The 21,871-nt window shown below is 37.4% G+C and overlaps 1 protein-coding gene and 1 non-coding gene across 2 annotated transcripts; both read left to right on the plus strand.

Moving 5' to 3' along the window:
• Nucleotides 1-872: 872 nt before the first annotated feature.
• LOC109564520 (olfactory receptor 4F15) lies at nucleotides 873-1,802 on the plus strand. Its single transcript, XM_019967949.2, has one exon. The coding sequence runs from the start codon at nucleotides 873-875 to the stop codon at nucleotides 1,800-1,802; it is 930 nt and encodes a 309-aa protein (XP_019823508.2).
• A 19,777-nt stretch (nucleotides 1,803-21,579) lies between these two features.
• On the plus strand, nucleotides 21,580-21,651 carry TRNAH-GUG (transfer RNA histidin (anticodon GUG)). Its single transcript has one exon. It is a non-coding gene; the product is annotated as a tRNA-His (tRNA).
• The last annotated feature ends 220 nt before the right edge of the window (nucleotides 21,652-21,871 follow it).

Raw genomic sequence — 21,871 nt, forward strand, 5'->3', positions numbered from 1 at the left:
GCTCAGATGGTAAAGGGTTCACCTGCAATGCAGGAGACTTGAGTTCAATCCCTGGGTTGGGAAAATCCCCTGGAAGAGGGCATGGCAACCCACTCCAGTATTCTTGCCTGAAGAATCCCCATGGACAGAGAAGCCTGGTGGGCTACAGTCCGTGGGTCACAAAGAGTTGGACACAACTGAGCAACTAAGTCCACATTGCTCTAATTGAGCCATGTGATTGACAGAACAGAGACTCAGAAAGCTGTATGCTGTACATGAGGAATTGTTAGGTGGTTTGTATGAATTGGGCTTCCCTTGTGGCTCAGCTGGTAAAGAATCTGTCTGTAATGCAGGAGACCTGGGTTCAATACCTGGGTTGGGAAGATGCCCTGGAGAAGGGAAAGACTACCCACAACAGTGTTCTGGCCTAGAGAATTCCATGGACTGTATAGAGTCAGACATTACTGAGTGACTTTCACTTTCACTTTCTTATGAATGGCTGAAATAATATTCATTCATAAGAAATAATGATCAAAAGAGTTTGAAGATGACTTATATGTTATTGAAGTAAAACACACCAGGCAACAGGAAATAGGAAATATCCATGTAATACTAGGAGAAAGCAAAAGGGAAAGAGGTCCAGAGGAAGAATAATTTAGTAGTAGTAGTTTTGAAATTCATAATGCCGTATGGGAACCATAGTATTCCTGTAAGCAGAAGTCAGGTGTGCATGTAGTGAAGAGTGGTTGTGGGAGATGTTAACATGATAATTTTCTCATGGACTGGAGGCTTTCTTTCTCAAATACCAATATTGTCTAGGCAATGCTTGTTCGTTTTCCTTCTTCCTTTAGGTAAAGTGAAAAGTGATCCTGGTGTCTGAGACAACGGATGTAATGAATCAATCCATAGTATCAGAGTTCATATTCCTTGGATTCACCACTTCATGGAAGATCCAGCTCCTCCTTTTTGTCTTCGCCTTTTTGTTCTACTCTGCAAGCATGATGGGAAACCTTGTCGTTGTGTTCACTGTAGCCTTGGATTCTCATCTGCACTCCCCCATGTATTTCCTCTTGGCTAACCTTTCAGTCATTGACATGGTATTTTGCTCAATCATAGTCCCTAAAATGATTTATGGTATTTTCAAGAAGCATAAATCCATCTCCTTTTGTGGATGTATTACCCAGATCTTCTTTAGCCATGCTGCTGGGGGCACTGAGATGGTGCTGCTCATCACCATGGCCTTTGACAGATATGTGGCCATATGTAAGCCTCTCCAATACCTGACCATCATGAGTCCAAGAATGTGTCTACACTTTTTAGTCACTTCCTGGACCATTGGCCTTATACATTCATTGGTTCAATTGGGTTTTGTAGTAGATTTACCTTTTTGTGGTCCTAATGTGTTAGATAGTTTTTACTGTGACCTTCCTCGGCTCCTCAGACTTGCCTGCACAAACACCCAAGAACTGGAGTTCATGGTAACTGTCAATAGTGGGCTCATTTCTGTGGGCTCCTTTGTCTTGCTGGTCATTTCCTACATCTTCATTCTGTTTACTGTTTGGAAACATGCTTCTCGTGGGTTATCCAAGGCCCTTTCCACTTTGTCAGCTCATATTACTGTGGTGGTTTTCTTCTTTGGGCCACTAATGTTTTTCTACACCTGGCCTTCTCCCACATCACACTTGGATAAATATCTTGCTATTTTTGATGCATTTATCACTCCTTTTCTGAATCCAGTCATCTATACTTTCAGGAACAAGGAGATGAATGTGGCAATGAGGAGACTGTGCAGTCGTTTTGTGCATTATAAAAATATTTCCTGATTGAATTGCTATGAAGATATGGAACTATAGATTCTCTCTCATTCTGGTTTCAGAAAAGACATTATGCAATTTCAGAGAAATATTCAAAACCTAGGCAGTGTTGTATGCCTATAAATATCTTGTTTAATAAATTATGATATCTATTTCACCATTAAATTACAAATCATGTCATTCTTTAATACTCTGTACATCAAAGTGTTAAAAAGCAAATAATATGTCCTTTGTAATCTATCTGGTCTTAAGAAAGTACCATGTAAATGAGCAAATAATGACATTTTATCTTTTCTTTTTATTGACCAGCTATTATATTGATAGACAAACTGGGCATTTTTATTTTCTTTCATCTACTTACTACCAATCTTGATTTTAATTATCTTTGTTCCTACTTCACTTCTTATTTCCCCAGTTTTTACATATTTTTGCATCTTTATCAAGTTTGTCTATCTGGAAGTCTGGGAAATTATTAATCCTATGTTGAAATTATAGAATTTAAAGCTAGGATAGATTACCAACAGTGTTAGTTCTCATTCCCACAGCTGCACATGCTAAACCCCGGAATTGAGAGGTGGCTACGGTTTGCCAAAGAGCACACAGCTAGAAGTCACCAGAGAGAGACAGGTACCAGAAACCATGCCTCCCGTTGCCAGGTCACTGACCTTTCACTTTCAAATCAATTTTGCATTTGATTTTCTGTTCACATCCAACTCTTTCAGCTTTCTCCTGTAGTCCTGTTTGAAGGGAGAGCTTCACAGTTCTCATTTGTACCTCTTCTCCCTACAAAATTGTCATTAGCGTTTAGTACTTCTTTACCAGTTGTAAAACTTTTCCTTGTTCCTAACTATTACCATAACAAAGGTGGATCCTACCAAAGCCAAATTTTAAACCTTAGCTTTAATTATGAAAAACATTTAAAATTCATTATTAAACAGTATTCTTTTGTCTTCACTGGTGTTCAGAGAGACCTTTGATTAAATTCTATTTCGTAGGCTTGAAATCCCCCCTAATACTTAACAGTTAATATTGCTCTCTCTACTGTGGGAAATAAATGTGATTGGTGAATTGTGTACTCTGCTTAAGTAAGTCACACTAAGTTCATTGTGTCGCTCCCAGAAAGATAAATATTTCAGCAAATAGAAAAAGAAATATTTATAAAATCTGTGTGAAGTTTCTCTTTTACAAGAAATTGTGCAGTTTGTTATTTAATATGATTGCTAAAGAATAGACAGAAATCTATTAATTGAAGTTTCTTTCATGATGCAATGGAGTTGATTCATCATCATTTGTGTCCTGGGGAAGGTAATAACTGATGCCACTCATATAGTGCTTTTTACAATTTCAGCATTGTTCATAAGTCTTATGGAGTGGATATTCTCATCATCTCATTTCATTGAGGAAGTGTCTGAGAAACAAATATGTTCAGTATCCTCAAGGTCTATTAAGCAATAAGCCTGGACACAAAGTCTTGCAAAAATTGTTTTTTAATTTTCCTTGGGTCATAGTTGATTTACAATGTTGTGTTAGGTTCGGATGTACTGCAAAGTGAATCTGTTACACATATAAATATGCTCAGCCTTTTTCCGATTATTTTCCCCCATAGACCACTACAGAGTAATGTAGTACATTAAGTAGAGTTCCCTGTGCTACACAGTAGGTTCTTATTAGTTACCTATTTTAGATATAGCAGTTTGTATCTGCTAATCTCAAACTAATTTATCCCTCCTAACCCTTTCCTCCTTTGCTAACTATAAACTTGTTTTCTATGTCTATTTCTGTTTTGTGGATAAGTTAATTTGTATCATTTTTTAGAGTTCACATATAAGCAATATTACATTTATCTTTCCCTGTCTGACTTACTTGGTATGAAAATCTCTAGGTCCACAAATGTTGCTGCAAATGACATTCATTATTTCACTCTTTTTTATGGCAAAGTAATATTCCATTGTGCATGTATGGGTGTGTGTGTGTGTGTGTGTGTGTGTACACCATATCTTCTTTATCCATTCCTCTGTTTATGGACATTTATGTTGCTTCCATGTTTTGGTTATTGTTAATAGTGCTGCAATGGACATTGGGGGTTGTGTATCCTTTTGAAACATGTTTTTCTCTGGAGATATGCCCAACAGTGGGGTTACTAGATCATATGGTAGATCTATTTTTAGTTTTCTAAGGAACCTCCATACTGTTCTGCATAGTGGTTTTACCAGTTTACGTTCCCACTGATGGAGTAGGAAGGCTCTCTTTTTTCACATCTTCTTCAGCATTTATTGTTCACAGATTTTTTGATGATAACCACTCTGACCTGTGTGAGATGATACCTCATTGTAGTTTTGATTTGCATTTCTCAAATAATTAGTGATGTTGGCATCCTTTCATGTGCTTTTTAACCATCTGTATGGTTTTTTTGAAGAAACATCTACTTAGGTCTTCTTCCTATTTTTTGATTGGGTTGCTTGTTTTTTGATATTGTGCTGCATGAGCTATTTGTATATTTTGAATATTAATCCCTTGTTGGCTTCTTCATTTGCAAATATTTTCTCCCATTCTGATGATTTTCTTTTTGTTTTGTTTATGCTTTTCTTTGCAGTGCAAAAGCCAACTCTTTGCTACCCTATGGACTATATCCTGCCAGGCTCCTCTGTCCATGGGATTTCCCAGGCAATAATACTGGAGTGGATAGCCATTCCCTTCTCCGGGGGGTTGAATCTGGGTCTCCTGCATTGCAGGCAGATTCTTTACCATCTGAGCCACCAGGGAAGCCCTAAGTTTAATTAGGTCCCATTTATTTTTGTTTATATTTTCATTACTGTAGGAGGTAGACTGGAAAATATCTTGCTCCAATGTATGTCAGAGAATATTCTGCCTGTGTTTTCCTCTAAGAGCTTATAGAGTCCATTCTCACATTTCATGACTGCAGCCATGAAATTAAAAGACGCTTGCTCCTTGGAAGAAAAGCTATGATGAACTTAGACAGCATATTAAAAAGCAGAGACATTACTTTACTGACAAAGGTCAGTATAGTCAATGCTATGGTTTTTCCAGTATCATGTATGGGTGTGAGAGCTGGACTATAAAGAAAGCTGAGTGCCAAAGAATTGATGCTTTTGAACTGTGGTGTTGGAGAAGACTCTTGAGAGGCCCTTGGACTGCAAGGAGATCCAAGCAGTCCATCCTAAAGGAAATCAGTCATTGGAAGGACTGATGCTGAAGCTGAAGCTCCAATCCTTTGGCCACCTGATGCGAAGAATTAACTTTTTGGAAAAGACACTGATGCTGGGCAAGATTGAAGGCAGGAGGAGAAGGGGACAACAGAGGATAAGATGGTAGAATGGCATCACCAACTGTATGCATATAAATTTGAGTAAGCCCCGGAAGTTGGTGATGGACGGGGAAGCCTGGTATGCTGCAGTCCATGGGGTCACTAAGAGTCGGACACGACTGAACAATTGAACTGACTGATTCTCACATTTAGGTCTTTGATCCATTTTGAGTTTATTTTTGTGAATGGTGTTAGGGTGTGTTAAGTCTTGCATTTTTGATCCAAGTTCTGTTATCTTAACTTCTGCACTGTAATTGATCTCTGGTAATAAAAGATATCAGAATGGCTCCTTTACTTAAAAATAATGCCTTTTTGTAGGTCTTCCTCTAGCTATTCCATCACCCTCAAAACCCTATATATCTGTGAGACTATTAAATTTCAAATTATTTATTGTGTATGTAAAGCCAGTTAGGTATCTTTTCTAGGTACTTACTTCTATCAAAGTTGAAATATCAAATTGTTCCTGAAATACTGTAGAGGAAAGAGTCTGTCTACAGGCTCAAGAAGATATTTGAATGGATCTATTATGTTTAATATACTAAAATATCCCTTACCCTATCCTTCTGGTAGGAGCTGAGGGACATGGCATTATCAGGTCAGCTTTAATAAAAAATTACAGGAGGAAGGACTATACAACTTCTCAGAAAGTGTACATTGCAATGATTCTTCCAGTACTTTTCTCAAAGGTACCAAGGATAATTTACTTAATCACATACCAGGGGAAAAAGTAATAGCATAACATTGTGAGGACTGTCGGACACAGTTTTTGACATGTGTACCTGGATTCCTGAAGGGTTATTGTAGCTCTTTTGTATAAGTGGAGGCATGTGGGAATTAGGTACACACAGAGTCCTGGTCTAGATTGGTGCATAGTGGGTCCACCAAATGACAACCCATAATGATCATTGCACCATTTCCTGAATGGATAATCTGAATGGATATACTTGGTAGTTGGTTCAACTCCTACACTGTTTCCTTGCCCTGTGGGTCACAGCTATAGTAGAGGGCAAGATACTGAACTGCCCCATCCACAGGCCTAAATAATATTTTAAAAATTATATTATTTTCTGTAAGGATAATGATGGCAAAAAGATATACAAAATATATAGAAATGGTGATGAGCATCCTATTTCCATTTAATTCACAACTGTAGCCCCTATAAAACCGTACAGACCTTGAAGAAAGATAGTGGACTATTGTAAGCTCAACCCAGTAGTAGTCTTTACTGTAGCCACTGTACCAAAGCTGATATCTTTGCTAGAGCAGATTAACATAGCCTTGGGTATATAATATGTGACCATTGATCTGGCACAAAAAAAAAAAACAACTTTCTATCTCTTTTAGAAAGAAGTAGAAATAGTTAGCATTCACATGGAATAAACAACAACACATATTTACAGTTTTACCCTTTGTTATACATAATCTAAAGAGATCTGAGCTATCTGAACATTTTATGGACCATTATAATTGTCTATCATATTAATGATATCATGCTATCAAACCATTTAAAAAATAAGTTCCAAGTGCATTCAGTCCTTTAGTAATGTATATGTGTTTTCAAAGGAGGAAATAAATTTATAAATAATGAGGGAATTGCCACACTATTAAAATTTTAGGAATTCACAAAATGGATTGAGGATTTAAATGTAAGACCTAGAACTACAAAATTCCTAGAAGAAAACATAGAGCAAAAATTCCTTGACAATCTTAGCCTAGTGCTTTGTGATGACATAAAGGGGTGAAGAAAGCTGAGCGCACTTAAGAATTGATGCTTTTGAATTGTGGTGTTGGAGAGGGCTCTTGAGAGTCCCTTGGACTGTAAGGAGATCCAACCAGTCCATTCTGAAGGAGATCAGGCTTGGGTGTTCTTTGGAAGGAATGATGCTGAAGCTGAAACTCCAGTACTTTGGCCACCTCATGGGAAGAGTTTGACTCATTGGAAAAGACTCTGATGCTGGGAGGGAGTGGGGGCAGAAGAAGGGGACGACAGAGGATGAGATGGCTGGATGGCATCACTGACTCGATGGACCTGAGTCTGAGTGAACTCCGGGAGTTGGTGATGGACAAGGAGGCCTGAAAGTGAAAAGTGAAAGTGAAGTCGCTCAGTCGTGTCCGACTCTTTGCGACCCCATGGACAGCAGCCAACCAGGCTCCACTGTCCATGGGATTTTCCAGGCAAGAATACTGGAGTGGGCTGCCATTTCCTTCTCCAGGGGATCTTCCCAACCCAGGGATCAAACCCGGGTCTCTTGCATTGCAGACAGACGCTTTACCGTCTGAGCCACCAGGGAAGCCCAGGGAGGGCTGGCGTGCTGCAATTCATGGGGTTGCAGAGTCGAACACGACTGAGGGACTGAACTGAACTGAAAGGGGTGAGAGGGAGGGAGATAGAAGGGAGGCTCAAGAGGGAAGGGATGTATGTATACTTATGGCTATTTCACATTGTTGTACAGAAAAAACCAACCCAACATTGTAAGGAAATTATCCTACAATTAGAAATAAATAATGAGTAGGGTTTGAGATGATCTGAAATAGAGAATGAAAATTAATTAATTAAAAAAAAAACTCCTTGAAATTGGTCTTAGCAACAATTTCTTGGATAAGACACCAAATGCATAGACAACAAAAGGTAAAATAAATAGGTGAGACTGTGAGAGTTGGACTGTGAAGAAGGCTGAGTGCCGAAGAATTGATGCTTTTGAACTGTGGTGTTGGAGAAGACTCTTGAGAGTCCCTTGGACTGCAAGGAGATCCAACCAGTCCATTCTGAAGGAGATCAGCCCTGGGATTTCTTTGGAAGGAATGATGCGAAAGCTGAAACTCCAGTACTTTGGCCACCTCACTTGAAGAGTTGACTCATTGGAAAAGACTCTGATGCTGGGAGGGATTGAGGGCATGAGGAGAAGGGGACAAGAGAGGATGAGATGGCTGGATGGCATCACTGACTCAATGGACGTGAGTCTCAGTGAACTCCGGGAGTTGGTGATGGACAGGGAGGCCTGGTGTGCTGCGATTCATGGGGTCGCAAAGAGTCGGACACAACTGAATGACTGATCTGATCTGATATCAAGTTTAAAAACTTCTACACAGCAAAGGAAACAATCCATATATTAAAAAGGGAATTTACAGAATGGGAGAAAATATTTGCAAGGATATATCTGATAAGGGATTAATATCCCAAATATATAAAAACTCACCCAACTCAATACCAAAAAGCAATTAATCTAATTTAAAAATGGGCAAAGAAGTTGAATAGACATTTTTCCAAAAAAGACATGCAAATTGCCAATCAATGTATAAAAAGGTGCTCAACATTACTAATCATTGGGGAAATATAAACCAAAACCACTATGAGATATCACCTCACACATGTTGGAATCACCTCACAATGCATGCCTCTATCATTAAAAAAACAGAGAGGAATTTCCCTGGGGTGACCTAATTGTTAGAGTTCCAGGCTTTCATAGCTGTGGCCCAATTTTAATCTCTGGTTGGGAAACAGATCCTACAAGTCAAGCAATACGGCCAAAAAGAAAAAGTTGGTGCAGCCTCTAAGTTACTATAAACAGCATGAAAATTTAGAGAACAGTATGAAGTTTCCCCCCAAATTAAACATAGAACTACTGTGTGTGTGTATGTGTGTGTGTGCATGGGTGTGTCCTCAATAGCATCCGACTCTTTGCAACCCCATAACTTTTCCGTGGTTCTCTGACCTTGGGATTTTCCATCCAAGAGTACTGGAGTAGGTTGCCATTTCCTCCTCTAGATGATATTCCCAACCCAGGGATCTATAAAATGTAGCAATTCTACTTTCTGGCTATACAGTGAAAAGGGAAAAAATCAGCATCTTGAATATTTACACATCCATCTTCATCGCAGAATTATTCAAGTAGCAAACATATGGAAACAATAAAAATATCCTTAAATGGATGAATGGATAAAGAAAATGTGGCATATATACATTGTAGAATATTATTTGGCCATGAAAAATGAAATTGTTCCATTTGTGATAACATGAATGAGTCTGGAGGGTATTATATTAAGTGAAATAAACCAGACAGAGAAAGACAAATATTGTATTGTATCACTTACACATGGAATCAAAAAAAAAAATGAGCTGATTTTATACAAACAGGATTGAATGTTTCATGGGCTGGAAAGAGAGAGAAATGGGGAGATAGAGGTCAAAGAGTAAAACTTTCAGTTATAAGAACAAGTTTAGAGGCTCTAATGTACAAGGTGGTGACTATGGTTAATATTATGGTATCATGTACTTGAAAGTTGTTGAAAAAAAAAGTCTTAAAATATTCTCACCACAAACATACACACAAACACACACACACAAGTTAACTATGTGAGTCTGTGGATGTGTTAATGTTCTTGATTTTGGTCACAATCCCATATTACATATGTATGTTAAATCATTCGGTGGTATAATTTTGTTGTTGTTGTTCAGTTGCTAAGTTGTGTCCAACTCTTTGAGACCCCATGGACTGCAGCACAACAGGCTCTCCTGTCCTTCACCATCTACCAGAGTTTTTGCTCATATTCATACCTATTGACGCAGTGATGCTGTCTAACTATTTCATCCTCTGTCTTACCCCCTTCTCTTTTTGCCTTCAATCTTTCCCAGCATCACAGTCTTTTCCAATGAGTTGGCTCTTCACATCAAGTGGCTAAAGGATTCAGCTTCAGCATCATTTCTTCCAATGGATATTTAGGGCTGATTTCCTCTGTTATTGACTGGTTTGATCTCGTGCAATCCAAGAGATTATCAACAGTCTTCTCCAGCACCACAATTCAAAAGCATCGGTTCTTTAGCACTCAGCTTTCTTTATGATCCAGCTCTCACATCCGTACATGACTACTGGACAAACCATAACTTTAACTATATGGATCTTTGTTGGCAAAGTGATATGTCTGCTTTTTAACACACTGTCTAGGTTTGACATAGCTTTTCTTTCAAGGAGCAAGAATCTTTTCATTTCATGGCTATATCCACCATCTGCAGTGATTTTGCAGCCCAAGAAAATAAAGTCTGCCCTTACTTCTACTTTTCCCCCTTCTATTCGCCATGAAATCATGGGACCCCAGATGCCATGATTTTAGTTTTTTTAATGTTGAGTTTTAAGCCAGCTTTTTCACTATCTTCTATCACCCTCATCCAGAAACTTTTTAGTTCCTCTTCACATTCTGCCATTAGAGTGGTATCATCTGCATATCCAAGATTCTTTATACTTCTCCCGGCAATCTTGCTTCAGCTTGTGGTTCATCCAGGTCAACATTTCACATGATGTTTTCTGCATATAAGTTAAATAAGCAGGGTGACAATATACAGCCTTGACGATCTCCTTTCCTAATTTGGAAGCAGTCCATTGTTCCGTGTCCAGTTCTAACTGTTCCTTCTTAAACTTGCATATAGTTTTCTCAGGAGGCAGGCAAGCTGGTCTGGTATTCTCATCTGTTTAAGAATTTTCCAGTTTGTTGTGATCCACACAGTCAAAATGTGAAGTGCTGAACTGGATGAAGCACAAGCTGGAATCAAGATTGCTGGGAAGCATATCAATAACTCAGATACACAGATGACACCGCCCTATGGCAGAAAGTGAAGAGGAACTAAAGAGCCTCTTGATGAAAGTGAAAGAGGAGAGTGAAAAAGCTGGCTTAAAATCCAACATTCAAGAAATGAAGATCATGGCATCCGGTCCCATCACTTCATGGCAAATAGATGGAGAAAAAATGGAAACAGTGACAGACTTTATTTTCTTGGGCTCCAAAATCACTGCAGATGGTGACTGCAGCCATGAAATTAAAAGACACTTGCTCGCTGGAAGAAACGCTATGAGCAACCTAGACAGCATATTAAAAAGCAGAGACATTACTTTGCTGACAAAGATCCATACAGTCAAAGCTATGGTTTTTCCAGTGGTCGTGTATGGCTATGAGAGTTGGACTATGAAGAAAGCTGAGCACCGAAGAATTGATGCTTTTGAACTGTGGTGTTGGAGAAGACTCTTGAGAGTCCCTTGGACTACAAGGAGATCCAACCAGTCCATCCTAAAGGAAACCAGTCCTGAATATTCACTGGAAGGACTGATGCTGAAGCTGAACCTGTAATACTTCGGCCACCTGATACAAAGACCTGACTCATTCGAATAGACCCTGATGCTGGGGAAAGTTGAAGGCAGGAGGAGAAGAGGCAAACAGAGGATAAGATGGTTGGATGACATCACTGACTCAATGGACGTGAGTTTGGGTAAGCTCCAGGAGTTGGTGATGGACAGGGAAGTCTGGTGTGCTACAGTCCATGGGGTCACAAAGAGTCAAACACGACTGATTTACCTGAACTGAGCACAGTTAAAGGCTTTAGCATAGTCCATGAAGCAGAAGTAGATGTTTTTTTTGTAATTTCCTTCCTTTATCTATGATCCAGCAAATGTTGACAATTTGATTTCTTATTTTTCTACCTTTCTGGAAAATATAATTGTATATATTGAAGCCCATTGTACTCTTTAAATATGTGCAATTATATTTGTCAATTCTTCCTTCAAGTTTAAAAAAAAAAAATAGGAGTTCAGTGGTCTGTAGAATGTCAGGACAGCCTCCTTTTTTAAGCGGAGAAAGTTTTATTGAAAGGCTATACAAGGAGATGAGCTGTCTCACACTCTGAAAAGCCTCAAGCTCCCTGAAGGGTTTCAGCAAAGCATATTTAAAGGGAAGTGCAAGGGTCACAGGGTATGTGATTAACTTGTGCACATTTAATAAAATCACTTTGCTGCACACACTGGAAACTAATATAACATTGTAAATGAACTATACTTCAATTAAAACACACAAAAAAACTTTTCTAGAGCTGTACACTTCTCAAAGCTGACAACCTTTCATATCTTCCAGTACATGGAGTGATATTCGTCATATAGAATGTTTCCTCCAGAAACAGGAGTAATATAACAGGCATTGTGTGTCTTTAGTAGTGATCAGTTCAGTCACTCAGTCATGTCCAACTCTTTGCAACCCCATGAATAGCAGCATGCCAGGCCTCCCTGTCCATTACCAACTCCCAGAGTTTACCCAAACTCATGTCCATTGAGTCATTGATGCCACCCAACCATCTCATCCTCTCTCATCCTCTTCTCCTCCTGCCCTCAATCTTTCCCAGCATCAGGGTCTTTTCCATTGAGTCAGTTCTTTGCATCAGGTGGCCAAAGGACTGGAGCTTCAGCTTCAGCATCAGTCCTTCCAGTGAACATTCAGGGCTGATTTCCTTTAGCATGGACTGGTTGGATCTCCTTGCAGTCCAAGGGACTCTCAAGGGTCTTCTCTAACACCACAGTTACAAAGCATTAATTCTTCGTTGCTCGGCTTTCTTTATAGTCCAACTCTCACATCCATAAATGACTACTGGAAAAACCATATCCTTGACTAGGCAGACCTTTGTTGGCAAAGTAATGTCTCTGCTTTTTAATATGCTATCTAGGTTGGTCAAAACTTTCCTTCCAAGGAGTAAGCGTCTTTTAATTTCATAGCTGCAATCACCATCTGCAGTGATTTTGAAGCCCTAAAAAATAAAGTCAGACACTGTTTCCCCATCTATTTGCCATGAAGTGATGGGACCAGATGCCATGATCTTAGTTTTTTGAATGTTGAATTTAAGCCAACTTAGTAGTGATAGAAGGTGTAAAATGTGATAAAATTTTTTCTCCTTTTTCCCACCAAAAGGATATCCTCTCCAAAGTGAAGAAAAATTTTCTATTTATTTATTTTAATTTTTTTCTACATCTCTCTGTCTTTGAACATTGGAAGCTCTCTATAACCAATTAGCAATGGAGAAAACACAGCCTACTTATGAATAGTTATGCATGTCATAATGGCAACAACTGTAAGTAAATGGCCATTGCATTAAATTCTATTTAGAGATAGCCTTGAAGGAGAGTGGTGAAGGGAAAACTTTCTAATGGAAAGAAACTCAGGGAATACCTTTAGTTGCACAATTCTCTTGGAAGGAAATGTAGCTCATGGTACATATATTACTAATTGTGGGCAGGCCTAATGGTTTGCATATTTATTTAGGTTCTAAGAAAGAAAAGCTATAAAATTATTGGCATAGAGTTCTGTGTAGAAGAGGTGTGTAGCCAGATTTCTCAGAAAAGTACAGAGAATGACAATGTTTATTCTCATGTAAGAGCTGTTTAGAGGTTATTCACTAAACAGGAATAAGATGACCTGCCCCTGTGGATGTCTATTAAACCTCTTTTCTCAACTATTCTAGAACTATATAATTGGCGCTAGAAGTGGTCATAGCAGCTAGTTGATATCTCTACATAAAATCAGCAACATGCATTTCCCCTCATTGAGCTGGTCTGTCTATCATAACTACCACTTGCCCAAGCTGCAAAACAGAAGTAAGTGGTCAGCATCTTGTATAGTGTGATATCTCACTTGACTATTAGAGGGCCATCTGCCTTATGGCAGGTTGAATAAAGCTCAAAACCCTTCTTTTATGGAAGGGGGAGATGCTTATCTCTATAGGGATATAAATCTCTTTCTTTATCTCTCTTTCTGTAATCTAAATTCATAGGAAGAAATATTATTTATATACTTATGCATCTTGTATATACACATCTAATAGATATGCATTTAATATAAAGTACTGTACATAGTATTTACTATAATACCTATACATTATTCATTATAAATATATAATATATAAATTATATATATATATATAATTATATATAAACATAAACCTGGTGTACTGCAGACCATGGGGTCGCAAAGAGTCAGACACACCTTAGTGACTGAACAAAAGCAACAAATATATGTCATGCTGCTGCTGCTAAGTCGCTTCAGTTGTGTCCAACTCTGTGCGACCCCAGAGATGTCAGCCCACCAAGCTCTGCCGTCCCTGGGATTCTCCAGGCAAGAACACTGGAGTGGGTTGCCATTTCCTTCTCCAATGCATGAAAGTGAAAAGTGAAAGTCAAGTCGCTCAGTCGTGTCCGACTCTTAGCGACCCCATGGACTGCAGCCCACCAGGCTCCCCCATCCATAGGATTTTCCAGGCAAGAGTACTGGAGTGGGGTACCACTGCCTTCTCCAATATATGTCATAATGCATATTATATTGGGGGGCTTCCCTGGTAGCTCAGTTGGTAAAGAATCCACCTCCAATGTAGGCAACCCCAGTTCGATTTCTGCATCAGGAAGATCCCCTGGAGAAGGGATAGGCTACTCACTCCAGTATTCATAGGCTTCCCTGGTGGCTCAGAAGGTAAAGAATCCACCTGCAATGCAGGAGACCTGAGTTCAATCCCTGAGTTGGGAAGATCCCCTGGAGTGGAAACCCACTCCAGTATTCTTGCCTGGAGAATCTCCATGGACAGAGGAGTCTGGCAGGCTACAGTCCATGGGGTCGCTAAGAGTTGGACATGACTGAGTGACTAAGCACAACACAGCATACTATACTTATGTAGTATAAATTATTTGTCTTTCCCTTCCACAGGGCTTCTGCAGCAGTACCATTTGATTCATGGAATACCTTTAGTGCCTTACCTGTTGCTATAATATCACATACAATATTGCATCTGGACTTATTTTTATAGGAAGTGAAGTGTGATCATAGCATTCACTGGACTTACGCTCCCACACCCAGAAACAACTGGCTTGAAATATTAGTGTAATGAAAATGCTCAGCTTTTGTACCAACTGGGAAATGAAAACCTTGCAAGATTAGGGTGCTGTTTGATGCAGTACAAATCTTACCAGTGACTAATATATACTTTGCTATCTATTTAAGGCTGGAATGTATGACCAAAGTAGAAAAAGTTACTCTAACAATAAGTCCAAATAATTTACTGGGGAAATTTATGCTTCCTGTTCTTTTGAACTTTGGTTTAGTAGGTTCAGAGACCTGAGTGTCCCAGGGAAGAATATTTCCAAAGGCAATTCTGCTGAGACCAGTCTTTAACCACTTTGGGCTAAAATCACTGAACCTACAGACTGAAAAGGATCTACAGCTGATATTTGTGGTGACTGAGGCAAGAGTGAAAATGGACATCCATGAACTATATGTTGAAATGTTTTAAAGTTAATAGAATCAAGGTAATGGAATCTTGAGTATATAAAATTTTATCCTTCGGTGTAATAGAATCTTGAGTATATGAATTCTATCTGTTAGTGTCAAGAAATATATATATGATAACTGTTATGCATATCTAGAGCAAATCTTGTAAAGTTAGGCTTATAGACTTGGGGAAGTTTGAAAAGAAATCCCTGGGTTTTGGAGACCAGAACATGATCTGGTAGGATGCACCTAGGCTCTAGGTGGATGTACTCTTTGGTTCCTTGGAATTGTCACGCCATGATAAAAGGCCATGACTGGGAAGGGACCAATGACCAATTTAATGTCTTCTAAGAATAGGGGCCAGGGCACAGGATTCTATCATTTGGGTCTAAGGACAGTACTGCATGTCAGGTTGACAGATCTCAAATACCAGGAGGAAATTTGGTTTCGATTTCACAACAGAAACTAGGGATATTAAGTACAGAACTCAGGGGGTTTGTTGGAGTGCTTATTAGTGCCTCTTTGCACAGTAATTCTCATCAATGCAAAATAGTGACATCACATTAAACAAAGGATTATCTCAGGACTGATAACCTATAGAAGTGAAGTTTAGTTTATCCCACTACATAGAATGTGCTGTTCAGCTAAGTTCCTTTTTCTATGGAGATAAAAAGAAATGAGGAACATTGTTTTATCAGAATAAGCCTCATAATCAGCCATGCAAGTGGAGATTTTTTAAATTTATTTTTTATTGAAATATAGTTGATTTATATTTCAGATGTACTGCAAAGTTTGGTTTTATATGTATATGTTCTTCAGAATATATATATATATATATATATATATACTTCAGATCCTTTTCATCATAGGTTATTACAAGATATTGAATAGAGTTCCCTGTGCTATACAATAGGTCCTTGCTGTTTATTTTTTATTTTTTTTAATAAAAATATAGTTGATTTAAAATATTTCAGGTATACAGCAAGGTGATTCAGTTATACATATGTATAAATTCTTTTTTGGACTCTTTTCATTATAAGGTATATAATTCTTTGTGCTGTATAGTAGGTGCTTTTATTTGTCTCCTTTATATGTAGTAGTGTGTATCTGTTATTGGAGAAGGAAATGGCAACCCACTCCAGTGTTCTTGCCTGGAGAATCCCAGGGACAGGGGAGCCTGGTGGGCTGCCATCTCTGGGATTGCACAGAGTCGGACACGACTGAAGCGAGTTAGCAGCAGCAGCAGCAGCAGTGTATATCTGTTAACTCCAAATTCCAAATTTACCCCTCCTTCCCTTTCCCCTTTGGTAACCATAAGTTTGTTTTCTATGAATCTATTTCTGTTTTGTAAATAATTCATTTGTATCATTTTTTTAATTCCACATATAAGTTATAGCCTATACTATTTGTCTTTCTCTGACTTACTTCACTTAGTATCATAATCTCTAGATCCATCCATGTTGTGAAATGGCATTGTTTCATTTTTGAAAGCTGAGTAATATTCCATCGTATATATATGTATTAGTCTCTGTGTATATATATACATGTATATACACAATATGTGTTTATATACACACACACACCATATCTGCTTTATTCATTCATCTGTTGATGGACATTTAGGTTGATTCCAAGATTGACTATTGTAAATAGTGCTGCTTTGAACATTGGAGTGCATGTATCTTTTTGAATTAGAGTTTTCTACAGATACTTGCCCAGGAATGGGATTGCTATCTCATATGATAACTCTACATTTCATTTTCTAGATCAACTTCATATGGTTCTCCATAGTGGCTGCACCAACTCACATCCCCACCAACAGTATAGTGGGATTCCCTTTCCTCTACACCCTTTCTAACATTCATTCTTTATAGACTTTTTGATAATGGCCATTCTGAAAAGTGTGAGGTTTTGATTTGCTTTTACTAATAATTAGCAATATTGAGCATCTTTTCATGTGCCTACTGGCTATCTGTATGAATCTTTGGATAAATACCTATTCAGGTCTTCTGCTCACTTTTTCATTGGGTTGATTTTCTTTATATTGAACTGAATGAGTTGTTTGTTAATTTTGGAACTTAATCTTTTATCAGTATCATCATTTGAAAGCATTTTCTCCCATTCTGTAGGTTTTCTTTTCTTTTTTTTTTTTTTTTTTGTTTGTTTGTTTGTTTCCCTTGGCTGTGCAAAATTTTATAAGTGTGATTAGGTTCCATTTGTTTATTTTTGTTTTGCTTTCCATCTTGGAGATGGGTCCAAAAATATACTGCTATGATTTTTGTCAAAGAATGTCCTGCCTATGTTTTCCTCTAGAATTTTTATAGTGTCCAGTCTTATGTTTAGACCTTTAATCCATTTTGAGTTTATTTTCATAATCAGTATTAGAGAATGTTCTAATTTCATTCTTTTCCATGTACCCGTCCAGTTTTCCCAGCACCATTTATTGAAGTGACATGTCTTTGCTCCATTGCATATTTTTACCTCCTTTGTTATAGATTAATTTACCATAAGTATATGGATTTATTTCTGGACTGTCTATCCTGTTTCGTTGATCTAAGTGTCAGTTTTTGTACCAGGACCATACTTCTTTGCAGTGTAGTCTGAAGTCAGGGAGCATGATCCCTCCAGCTCTATTCTTCTTTCTCAATACTGTTGTGGCTTTTCAGAATCATTTGTGTCTCCCTACAAATGTTAAAACTTTTTGTTCCAGTTCTGTGAAAAAAATGCCATTGAGAATTTAATAAAGATAGCATTGAATCTATATTGCCTTGGGTAATATGGTCATTTTAACAATGTTAATCCTTCCAATCCAATATATCTTTGCATCTGTTTTTGTAATCTTCAATTTCTTTCATTAGAGTATTATACTTTTCAGAGTACAAGGTTTTTGCCTAGTTAGGTAGGTTTATTCCTAGATATTTTATTCTTTTTGATGAGATGTAAATGGGATTGTTTGCTTAACTTCTCTTTCTGATATTTGTTCTTTGTTCATGTAGGGAAAAGCAACATATTTCTGTGTATTGTGTATCCTTCAGCTTTACCAACTTCATTGATGAACTCTAGTAATTTTTTAGTGGTGCTTTTAGGATTTTTCTGTGTATAGTATCATGTCATCTGAAGACAGTGACAATTTTACTTCTTTTCCAAATTGGATTTCTTTTCTTTTCTTCTCTGATTGCTGTGGCTAAAACTTCCAAAGCTATGGTAAAGAAAAGTAGGCTTCCTTGTGTTCTTCCTAATCTTAGGGAGAATACTTTGTTTTTCACCATTGAGTATGATATTAGCTCTGGGTTTGTCATATATGGCCTTTATTATGTTAAGATATGTTTCTTCTATACCCACTTTCTGGAGAGTTTTTTTATCAAATGGATTTTAAACTTCATTGAAGCTTTTTTCTGCATCTATTAAGATGATCATATGATTTTTTTTCTTCTATTTGTTAATGTGATTATCACATTGATTTATTTGTGGATATTAAAAATTCTTGCATCTCTGAGATAAATCCCACTTGATCATAACATATGATCTTTTAAATATATTGTTGGATTCTCTTAGCTAGTATTTTGTTGAAGATCTTTGCATCTATGTTCATCTATGTTCTATAGTTTTCTTTTTTGCTATCATTGTTTGGTTTTGGTATCAGGGTAATGCTAGCCTTATAGAATGAGTTTAGTAGCATTCTTTTCTCTATTTTTTAAATAGTTTCTGAATGATAGGTGTTAACTCTTTTCTAAATGTTTGATAGAATTTACTTGTGAAGCCATCTGGTCCTAGACTTTTGTTTGTTGGGAGTTTTTAAAATACTGATTTAATTTCTGTACTGGTAATTGATCTGTTCATATTTTCTACTTTTTTCTGGTTCAGCCTTGGGAGATAGCAACTTTCTAAGAATCTGTCCATTTCTTCTAGGTTGTCCATTTTGTTGGCATAAAGTTGTTTGCAGTAGTCTCTTATGATTGTACTTCTGCTGTGTTGGTTGTAACTTGAGTGTACTATTTTTTGCCCTGGCAGGATACAAAATTAAATATTGAAATTTTTGTCTTATTACCTAACAATCACATAGTCCTGAAGTACTTGTCAAAAAGTTTGTTGCTGGTATTTTCAGATACATACATATAGGTGCAGATGTAAGTAGAGATAGACATAGAGATAATTATTGCACAACATCACACTACGTGTGCTATTTTACCATCCACAGTTCCATTCAGTAGTGTGTATGGTGTCCTTAACTGTATAGAATTGAAACTTGTTTTTAGTGACTTCAGAGGATTTAACTGTATGGATGCATCATAATTTTTTAAATTTATCATCAGTTGGTATCTGTTTCATTAACTTTTAAGCTTTATTCACTGAACTTCTGTGTTGCTAAATCTTTATACACATCCATGTGCTTAGTCGCTCAGGCATGTCTTTGCAACCTCAAGAACTGTAGCCCAACAAGCTCCTCTGTCCTTGGGGGCTCTCCAGGCAAGAATATTGGAGTAGGTTGCCATCCCTCCTCCAGGGGATCTTCCCAACTCAGGGATCAAACCCAGGTCTCCTGTATTGCAGGAGGATCCTTTACTGTCTGTACCACCAGGGAAGCCCATATACATCCATAGTTAGTCAATATAAGATTGAATAAAAATTAAGTCACATATGTTCTTCTGCTATCTAAACTATAACAGAAAAATTAATATGATTAGAGTTAAATTTTGAGTTAATATTTATCTATTTTCAGAGTTTATTTCTAATGGGTGATTACCAATATTTATAAAATTTTCAACAAAATAACACAAATATTTTGTGCTATTATATACAAAATATTCCACTTTTGTTTCCCTCTTTCTCTCCAGTGACTTATTATAGTTTTTGATCCTTTGGTTGCTCTGGTCAAACCAATTAGCTCTCTAGGGGCAAAGTCCCATGATCCATGAGCTCCTTCTAAACTGTTTTTGCATTATCATTTGGTCACTCTTTCTCTCAAGCTGTAAATTGCTTCCTTCTAATGTAATTCTCCTTATGGAAGAATTTTATATGGCATTTTGTTTTATGGAACATAGGAAAATCTCAGACTCTTCTCTTTATACAGGTAAAATGGAAGTATGGAAATAAATTTGACAATGCAAAGAGTGCCTTACTTTCAGGCATAATTTTTGTTGTCATAAGTGCTATAAATAATAGTGATATCCTCAAGTTTATGAGTGTTATCCTAAAAGCAAAGTAAATAGCATGCAGGATAAGGAATTGAATAATGCAAAGAATAATTGTACAAAAGTTTATTGACACACTGGAAAAGGCTAACTGACTGTGACTTTTAGTTAGTATCACATTGTTCTTAGGGTAATGTGAAAGATATTAAAAAAGGTCAAATGGTTTTGTAATATTTTGGATTCAGCATATGTTGCAATCAATCACATTTACAGTCAATGACAATCAGTTCATTGATGCTGATTAAGAATGCTTCTCACCATCTGCCACATAATAAACAAGCAGGAAAAATTAATGACACTTGAAAGTATTTTTTAAAAAGGTAATTGTGTTTTTCTCTCCATTAGCTTTACAAAAGAAATGTGTATAAACTGATCATCTCCTGTGAAAAAGGGAAGGAATTTATTATGAACTCAAATTTATAAGGTGGGAAAGGATTACAGAAATATCTCAATAGAAATAAAAGGTATTGAGACCAAAAGATGCAAAGCTGAATAAATAATTTCCAGTGTAATGACACTTTAAAATACGATGTGGAAAAAAATTGTAAACACTTAAAACTACCGAGAGCTTGAATTTGTTTTCCTAGTCTCTTGGTTATAAATAGATTATTTTGTAAGCTTAAGGTGAATGAAGAAAGTTTAGAGAAAGTTAAAAAATGAAATTTGGGGGATGTAGGTAAAAGAGGGAAAGTGAAAAAGAAGTCCTAGGAGGAAATTTTAAAAGGTAATGAGTTTGCTGAATCTTGAAAACAGAAAGCTAAGGGATGACTTAATTTGTTGCATATATGTACATAAAGGTTATTTGAAAAGGACACAGAATTATCTATATTTACCATAGTTATAGAAAGTAAAAGTAGAGATGGTCTTAAATTAGAGGAGGCAGTGTTTTACTTGGTTGCAAAGAAGGTTGAGCTGAGGAGATTGTTAAGCTCACGATATTTTTAAATTGAGGGAGAAACATATAAATTACGTTTTTAGTTAATATTTTGCTTAAATCAAACAGCTGTACATAGATCCCTTTCAATTTGGTGACTATTTGAAACTTCAGTTACCAATATTTCCTTCATCTGTAAAAGATTAAATGTCTGGTAATCTGTTTGAAGGATTAATCAATTCTCCATGGAACAAAAAAAGGACTAATCACAACAGAAGGCAAGGCATTATGCCTTGGTCTGAGAGTTACAGGTATCTAATGAGTTTACAGGGTTCCCTGGTGGCTCAGAGGGTAAAGCGTCTGCCTGTGGAGCAGGAGACCCGGGTTCGATCCCTGGGTTGGGAAAATTCCCTGGAGAAGGAAATGGCAACCCACTCCAGTACTCTTGCCTGGAAAATTCCAGGGACTGAGGAGCCTGGTAGGCTACATTCCATGGGATCGCAAAGAGTCAGACACGACCCAGCGACTTCAGTTCAATGAATTTTAAAACATGGGCATAGCTAATTTGTTTAAGAAAAATTATTTCAAAGCATAGCCAATAGGCAAAAGATTTTAGAACACCTTC

Source organism: Bos indicus, chromosome 10, assembly GCF_029378745.1.
Source record: "Bos indicus isolate NIAB-ARS_2022 breed Sahiwal x Tharparkar chromosome 10, NIAB-ARS_B.indTharparkar_mat_pri_1.0, whole genome shotgun sequence".
Taxonomy (NCBI): domain Eukaryota; kingdom Metazoa; phylum Chordata; class Mammalia; order Artiodactyla; family Bovidae; genus Bos; species Bos indicus.

Coding starts and splice junctions, on each gene's coding strand:
- LOC109564520 (XM_019967949.2), top strand. CDS start 873: ATGAATCAATCCATAGTATCAGAGTTCATATTCCTTGGATTCACCACT.